The 8,987-nt window shown below is 43.9% G+C and overlaps 1 protein-coding gene across 1 annotated transcript in view; it reads left to right on the top strand.

Annotated features, from left to right (window-relative positions):
- MARCH4 (membrane-associated ring finger (C3HC4) 4, E3 ubiquitin protein ligase) overlaps window positions 1–8,604 on the top strand; it is a 30,792-nt gene extending 22,188 nt beyond the window's left edge. Inside the window, exon 4 of the mRNA XM_009996238.1 lies at window positions 7,988–8,604. Within this exon, the coding sequence (XP_009994540.1) occupies window positions 7,988–8,349 (362 nt within the window). The 3' untranslated portion in view covers window positions 8,350–8,604. The remainder of the gene's footprint in view (window positions 1–7,987) is intronic.
- Window positions 8,605–8,987: the final 383 nt, after the last annotated feature.

Genomic DNA, 8,987 nt, shown 5'->3' with positions numbered 1-8,987 from the left:
GGGAAAGAGAAGTGCTCTCGCTGCCTTTGTGGGGGGCCCTGGCCCACCTGGGGCTGAGGAAGCTTTGAGGCAGAGCCATCCTTGAACCCAGGCTTGCATGAGAGGAGAGAAGCTGTAATAACCACAAGGTTTGCCTGTTAGTCAGCAGTGAAAGGCTTGGGGGCCAGCCTGTTAGTGCTGTCGGTGACCCAAAATAGAAGGGTCCATACCTCCATTAATACCTCTCCAAGACAGCTGGGCAAAAGCTTTTCTGCATGTACTGGTGGGGGCATTGCACAGGCCATGGAGGTCTCACCCTTTGAGGGGCTCAGCTTCAGTTTTGCTGGAGTGGTGGCCCCTGTGGCCTGAAGAAAGTGAAGCACAGCACACACACTGGTGTGAAAGCTGCCTGCCAGCAGAGCCCCACCACAGCCCCACCACGGCCAATGCACTTGAAGGGTGATGGGCAGAAGGAGTGTTTTGTCTTCCTCAGACCCATGGGCTCCATGATCACACGTGTCATCCAGTGGTCAACAGCACTCAGCAGGGTCCAGCCATGCAGCTGCCCCAGTTCTGCTGAGCTAAAACACAGCCCATCTTTGTACATATTTAATCAGTTCTTCAGACATATAAAAATGTGCATGGAGAATGATTCCTAAGAAAATGCCTGATTATAATCAGCTAATTATTTTTTCTACATGCTAAGCATTCACTTGAGCTGTAATAATTATGAATATATATTCAGTTTATGCTGTTTGTCATTCAATACTGGACATTTCTCAGCTTGTACACCCTCCTTGTACAGTTTCAATATTATTCAGAGGAGACCTTTGCTAGATGGCTTGTGGACTGGAGACATCCTGCTCACTGGTCCAGTGTCTTGCAACTACCAGAGAGGTCCCAGGTTATCCATGCCCTGGACTTTTCCTGGATGTAGGGTAGACTGTCCACTAAACTCTTGAAACATTTTGTGGACAAAATCTGAATTTGTATTTTGGAAAGCAGAGGCAACAGTTATGAAGGAGTTTATACTTCCTATTTGATTTCATCCGAAAGCAAAAAATCCCTGAAAATCTGTAGGTATCAGTAGTTTGTATGAGAAGTGTGATGAAAGAATTCCTGAGCTGAAGAAAAGTATGATGTGAGGATAATGGACTCCAGAAAAGTAACAGCAGCAGCCTCAGGGAACCAGAGCAGGGAGTGTCTCTTGGGAAGGGAATCTGAAGGATAAAAGAGCTGCGAACAGCTCGACTGCCAAAAGGGATGATACTAAAGGCACAACAGTAAACTGTGCCTGTGCAGGGGAGAGCTCAGAAGCGTGGGAAGAGAGCACTGAGGCTGCTGCATCAGGAGCTCTTTGAGGTCCCAAAATCAGAAGCTGCAATCACACAAGAGGCAGAAAGAAGAGTCTGCTACTAATGAGAAGTCTCTAGAAATGGCAGAGGCATGGGGACCCCTCAGAGCCAAACCCCAGGATGGCCCTCCAGAGATACAAAAGACAACAAGAAATGGGTCCATAAGCATATGGAGATTAAGAAGAACAAGACAAACCTCAGAACTCAAATAATATTTGATACAAAAATGGACAAATATTTAAATGTTGCCTTTGTTTCAGTCTCCAAAACTTAACTAAAATAATTTTAATGAGGAAAAAGGAGCCCAGGGCAAAATCAGAAAATAACAGACTCAAAAATATTCAAATGAGTTAGCTCTGTCCATGTCATTGTGTCCTAATGAACTTCAGAGGAAGCTGCAGAAGGACTCTCTGACCCATGAGCATTTCATCATCAAGAACTTGATGGGAGGATGCAGGAGATGCTAGGCAGCTGGAGAGGTGCAATCAGAACACCTCACTTTAAATATTACCTGTGTCATTAAAAAAGGTAGGAACTGAGGATGGAGGAAACAAAGAGCAAATCAGCTTAAGTGATTAATAGAAAGATATTAAAATAATTTTTTTAACTAACCGATTGATGAGCACAGGACTATAACCATATCTAATTTGGGATGGTAATTGTCCTAGTGTCTGAGGAGGAAGCAGTCAGTTTGATATGCCATGACTTGGACAATGCTTTTGGTACTTTGCCTTAAGATTCTCCTGAACAAAGCAGAGAAATGTGGTCTAGAATAAGTAACAACAACGTGGGTGTACAGCCAATTGAAAAACTGCTTTCTCAGTAGTTGTCAGAGGTGCACTGTAAACTGAAAAGACATTTCAAGTAGGACGGTTTCAGGCTCTGCTCTCTTCAGTATTTTCATTAATGGCTTAGATAATGAAATAGGAAGCACTGTTATAAAATTCACAGATGATACCAAGCTTGGAAAGGCTACAAACACTCTAGAGGATCAGATCAGCAATTGAAATTATGTTGGTAAATTGGAGAAATCAACAAGATGGAATTGAATACAGAGAATAGCAAAGTGCTACCCTCTGGAAGGGGAAATCAGAATCCCAAACACAGGTAGCCACACTGCTGAAGACAGCAATTCTGTGACATATCAGTTTATTTCATCAGGGTATTGAAAGGCAAGTGGGGTGTACAGTGCTGATTGTGCACCTCTCTGCTCTAGGGACTGCCCACTCCCAGGGAAATTCACTTGCAGGAAAATGGGGATGAAATAAAGAAGTTCTGGAGATGAACAGGAATGCTGAGAGGGAGGGCATTACCTAATTCCCCACCTGGTTAACTCCAGTGTTCACAGCTCCCCTTCCAAATCAGCTCAAGTGCAGAGTCCCACTGGTGCCACAACGTAACCTTCCATTACGAATTTACCTCTCCCCACTCCCTGTTTCACCCTCCTCCCCACTGCCCACCAATCATGGTTCTGAAGTCTTGAGTTTCATACCCTGGAGATGCCAGGTTATTTAAAGAACTTGTCCTATTTAGCTGGAACTGCCCCTGCCACAATGTTAAGGCATGTCAGATACCATGTGTCCCTTTCCCAGCACATGTGTGCAGAAGGTCCCTCTGGGTCTATTTTCCCAGTTTACCACCAAGGACTATCTTGCATCACAAATGAGGAATAAAGTACAGGGAATGGCACTGAAAAGCAGCATGGGTTGGAAGGGTCCAGTGGGAGTTCAGTGACTCATCTCCCAGGTACTGCCAGGTACTTGTGAAGTTGGGGTGAGGCAGAGATTCATGGTTATTTGTAAAGCACTTTTTGGAGTGATCTCATGGGGACTGTGGGAATTTGAAGTGGTGGGGCAGCCTAATTTGAGCACATGCAGTGTGCAGAGCCCATCAGATAAACATCACTCTTCTGACTGTTTTCACACCCTACTTTTGGCTGGAGGCAGGATGCTATGATAAACAGATACCTTTTCTGAACCAGTACAGCCACTTTCCTGCTCTTAGGTTAACATAAAAGGCAGCTAAGGATGGAGTATATAGGATGATCTTACGGCAAAGAGATAAGTGAGGGCTGAGCTGCTAGAGCTTTGGAAACAAAAGTGAGAGAATTTGAGATTGCCACAAAAGCTGAAAGGATTCACAGAAAGGGAAGGAAGGGCTTGTGCGTGCAATGATGTAAGCAGAGGGAAAGCCTAAGAATGAAAGTGTTACCTCCCAGGGGAATTGGCTTGCTTTGGCATGAGCCACCACTGCTGTGGATACAAACATTGTGCTTTGATCACAGCTGCCATAATCTTCCCCTGACAATGAAGGCAACAGAAACAGGCTAAATCATGGCACCTTTCTGGCTGAGGTGAAACTGCATTTGGAAAGGAAATTGAAGAGGGAAGTGCTGCTGAAGGTGAAAACAAGAGGTGAAAGCTCAGGTGGCAGGAGAAGGTCTTTATAAGAAGCAGGGTGGAGTGGCTGGAATGAACTGGGACTTTTCTTCCTGTAGATAGTGAGTGACAGCTGTGAGTGACAGTGCAGGGATGTTCCACTTACTGTCAGGACAAGCCTTGTTTTGGTTGTTTCTTGACTGGCAATCAGGAGAAACAGTTCCTGCCCCAAGAACTTTCCTGTCTCTTTCACGAAAATGCATGGCAAGTGTTGGAATAAGAGGAAGGTTAATTACAGGCTGAGAGTCTCGCTTGCACTTGGTGGCAGAGATTGACTGTGGAGAAGGTGACTGCTTGTCATTTCTGGGAATATACAGCAAAAAAGGCATGTATATGGATTGAGTGAACACAGTGAAGAGATCAACACAGTTCCCTGCGCATATTGTTCCAGATTCAGCCTGTGTTAATTTGGAGCTCTGCTCTGGGTTAGCCCTGCCATGTTAGCTCAGAGATTCTGTGTCTTGTCCTAGGAACAGCACAGCCACATCCATGTGGCAATGCAAGCCACATTAGAAATATAATTTTTTTGAGACGTTGCTTTCAGGTTAATGACCCCATTGCATAATCTGTGCTGTCTCCAGCTCCAGAGCCAACTGGCAGATCTTTTCATGGCACAAGCCAGTGCAAGTAGGAATGTCTAAGACTGTCAGAATGGCCAAGGCTCTATCTAGCCAGCTGGTCTGTTTCCATCAATGGCCACAAACAGACTTAAGAGTGAAATAAGAACAAGACAAGTGTATTTTATAGTTACCCTGAATACTTCTTCCAGCACTCAGAAATTTTCATTTCAAGGAATTCCTTCTGATGCCCAGCCAGGTCTATACAAAAGAAAATAGGAATATGAACAACGCATCTTCAGTGCCCACATATCATAGGAGTTGCATTTCACCAACAACACAAACAAGGGATTTCATGGACCAGGCAATAATCTGAACCAATACTTTTTGCATCAAAGTTACAGAGATTTTCCTCCAGAAGAAGATGGTTTCCACAGAGGATTCATTGAGAACAGATTTTATGAAGCAGAAGAGGGTGAGATAACCTTGGGAGGAGAGAAAAAGGACCAGGCAGCTACCAGAATCCAGCTGAAATTCTCATATAGGCATTTATCCATTGAAATGAGAGAAAGGCACAAAGAGAGAAGTTCACACAAACCTTCTGTCTTCCCCACATAAAAAGGATTTGGCTTACGGAATAAGTGCTTCTAACTGGACACTTCTAATTGAATACAGTTCTTCCTGAAGGATTTCCCACTTAAGTCTGGCCTTTAATTGGAAAGTTTCACCACTGTAAACAAGAATGATCCTCAAGGGATGGGTGTTTCTAGCAGGGGACACACAGAGCTGAATGTAGGAATTCCAATCCTAATTTATCTCAGGCAGACAAAATTTGCTTCAATGGGAGCATTAAGTGTCTGGCAGCTTGATATAAACTGATGGACTCTTGCTTTCTCTTGGCATTTACTCTTGCAAATGAATTGCCGTTACTTCTGCCTCCCTGCCCACCCCTCCAGTTGGTTCCTTTTTAATTTTACAGCTTCCTGAGCTTGACACTGGGAAATCAATAAGTAATTTAGAGCCCAGTAAATACAGAGGAAAACAAGTTATTTTGTACTTTTATAAATATTTGGAAGCCAAAATTATCTAAGAAAACAGGTGCTCAGTTGACACAGCAACCCATCCATCAGCATCACATAGTTAATTGCATAAGATCATAAACATTTATAATTAGAAGGCAAACAAACAAGAATTTTATAAACAGCCCTCTTGAATCAGGTTGCGCATTAAATATTTGTGATAAGGTAATTAAGAATAAATTTACAGTCCCAGCTCAGTGTTTAATACTTCAGAGAATGGATTTGATTCTATGGAGAATGTTCCACAGCCAAGAAGAAAACATTAGATTTCGGCTTTTTTTATCCCAGGCTTAACACAGTTTCAGGGAAACATTGGCTCTGCCATTGATCAGAGTGGAATTTCATTCATTACAGTTCAGACAGCTCATTTAAATATATGTCTAATGGGCTGATCCACTTCAGACCTGCTTCAAAGCTCACATCTCCTTGGCTGGATCTGCAGGCTTTCCCTAAGTCCTGTTTTTTATGTTTGATGCCTTGATCAGAAGATGCCAGAATTCTTAACTGTGTTTCAAAGTAGGGAGGAAAAACCACATTTTTCACTTACGACATCATGGTATTTGGTTATGGAAAGCCAGCATCACTACAGGGTTACAGCTGTGCAATCTCACTGGTATGGTAACCTGAGTAAAGAGCTCTCCCATACTGTAGTGACCAATGCTATTCCCTGTCCCAAAACAGCCAGATTTGAATACTTACATGGTCTCATACTTATACTTCCACAGCCAGTGAGCAGACTCAGCACCCCATTACAATGAATGTGAGAAGCTATTGCCCTGAAGCTGTTCTGTGATCAAGTCAGCAGGGCTTCTAGTTATGCTCAAAACCAGAGAGGCTAGAAAATCCATCTATACTGAAGCTAGACTTTAAATTCTATAAAAACAAAGGCAGACCCTAAGAAACCAAGTGGCTGCATCCCATCAGTGAGTAATGGGGAGGTCTGCCCAAAGGGTAGGATGACCTTCAGATGTTTTGATTTTTGGTATACACAGATTTAGTCCAATAATTGGCTGTCATCAGAAACTAGAACAGTCTGGAAAAGCTGGGTGGAGGGCAAAGCTCTAGCATTTAATTCATCAGGGATAGCAGTAAACCACTTTATTTTGTGGTGACCATCATCTTCCCTGCACAATGCTGGTCAAGGTAACCTACTCGTTTCAGTATGATTTTGCTTCTTACTTCTTGTGGGCCTTTTGTTCTTTGGCCTGTATTAATATGCTTGCAACAGGTAGATAAGAGAGCTACTCTTCCTAGAAACAGTTCTGATAATCTTGATCCTGACCAAGAATGGTGAAGCTGTTATTATTAAAAACAATGAAGCTACCCATGTGCTAACTCACCCAGTTCTACCTGCTGGTCAGGTTTTAATTACCTGGGGTGCAAAGGCAGTTTCCTAACAGAGAGCTTGCTACAAAACAAGGAGACTCAGATGCCACCCACCCCAATCTGCATAAAACTCACTCTCTAGTAAAACTTGATAATTATATTACAGTGTGTCAACTGAACGAGTCTACAGGAGATGTTGCAGCTTCCTCCAACCTCAGCAGCTAAGAACACCACACTGGTGCAGTCAGTGCTGGTCCTAGTGTTTTCAAAGGGTCTAGCCAAAGCCTGGCAGCTTAAATAATAACAGAGCTTAATAGTCAAGTAATGTCATAGTTTAAACAACTAAAAACATTATCTAATTCTTCAGTCCCCTTGCAAGGGTGTTGAGGATGAGAGGCTGCTGGGAAGTGAGCTAGCTGCTGGTGCCAGGGCCTGAGCTGCCCACCGCCTTTCAAATGCAGAGACCATTAGAGGTCAGGTGTCCTACAGCCCAGTGCCATCCCCAGGGCATCACGTCTGGTCTGTGCAGGTGGGTAGCAGGACAGATGCATTATGTGCATGCTCAACACACACACCATGTGAGCTCATCTGCCCTCTCTTTCAAGAGTGTTGTTTTCCTCCTTGGATGGGAGCAATGACTTATGATGAGGTACCTGCAGATGGTGCATGCTCATCTGCAAATGAGCGAAACTTTGCCTAGGATGACAAACAAATTACAGGTATAGACAGACCTTTTTTGGGGGGGAGGGCTCAGTTGCTGCCTCTGGCCTCCATCTGCGTGTCTGCTGCGCTGCTGTGTGTAGGGAGAGACTCGGGCTGTGCGCACACATGATGCCGGTGCAGCAGACGTCACCAACACATCAGATCCAGCTACACCCCCTCCAAACACACACTGTTAGCTGGGTGAATCATGCCTATGCAGCATGCAAAACCAGCCCCGTGGCAGATAAACCTTGGGCCTTTATTGGTAAACAGATACTGTTTTGCTCCAGGAGCATAAGTCACTCTGCTGCATTTACAATCCATTTATTGATTGCTGAGATAAAACTGTAATCCTTTTAATTCAGGGGAAAAGGGATCCAGCAGAGCAGGAGCACCGGTAATTAAAATACATGATTTCTCATGGAATAAACACTGGCTAACGGAGAGCTGAGATAACCAGCTAGCTGGGGGCAGGATGCTGGGGTAGGTTTATAGTTCTTTCTAAAGTTTTGTTTCTGTTTTATGTTTATTTCTTTCCCCCTTCCCTCCAGGTCTAATAATTCACGAAGGGCCCTCGGTTTACCGGATTTTTAAACGGTGGCAGGCGGTCAATCAGCAGTGGAAAGTGCTGAACTATGACAAAACAAAGGACATGGAGGAACAAAAAACAGGGACCAGGACAAATCAGCGTCCCTCCTCCCAAACCACCCACTCGTCCTCCACTGGTGGTACAGCCACTAACTCTGCTCCAGCCGACAGCGGGGCACGGGCTGCTGGCCATGCCACAGGCACCCTCTCTGACCACCACTGTGCTTATACCATCCTGCATATACTCAGCCACCTGAGGCCTCACGAACAGAGGAGTCAGTCTAGTAGTAACAGAGAGCTCGTCATGAGGGTCACGACGGTCTGAGCCGAGGAATTCAGGAGGCCTTAACACAAAGCAGAGGAGACAAAGAACTCATAAAGCAGAGGAGCATGGTGTGCCTTTTTCTTTCTCTCTTTTTCTTTCTTTCTTTCCTTTTTTTTTTTCTTCCCCTCCTCTCCTTTTCTTTCTCGGTAACTGCACAAGATACAAGAGGTGGCATCTGACCAGCTGAGGAAAAAAAAGCAGGTGGAGGGAGAGCTGCACACTCATGCTAGAGAGGTTCATGTTTTCCAGCCAGTTTAAAAAAAAAAAAAAAAAAAAAAAAAAAAAAAAAAAAAAAGAAAAAAAAAAGGAAAAAACGAAGAAAAAAGCAACAACACAAATCACAAAAAACCCAACAAAACAAGTGCAATACAGACTACAAACTGAGTAGGCAGAGTTCTGGGGAAGCAGAGGAACAGACATATTAGCATGTCTTACAAATCCTATTACGTGGAATAGGTAACGCTCTGTACACACTCCCCGTACACACATGCACACACACACTCACACAGTGTGAGATTTATAAAAACAAGGAAAGGAATGAAATATTTGGAGTATTTTTATTTTCCTGACTGTGATTAACCAGGGCTATGAGTTGTTTTGTTTCATGAGTCACTCTGGAGCCTTGTACAATTTACCAT

Source organism: Chaetura pelagica, unplaced genomic scaffold (assembly GCF_000747805.2).
Source record: "Chaetura pelagica isolate M959 unplaced genomic scaffold, ChaPel_1.0 scaffold3, whole genome shotgun sequence".
Taxonomy (NCBI): Eukaryota; Metazoa; Chordata; class Aves; order Apodiformes; family Apodidae; genus Chaetura; species Chaetura pelagica.
Note: the sequence above shows the minus strand (reverse complement) of the source record. Positions and strands in the feature narration are given on the sequence as shown.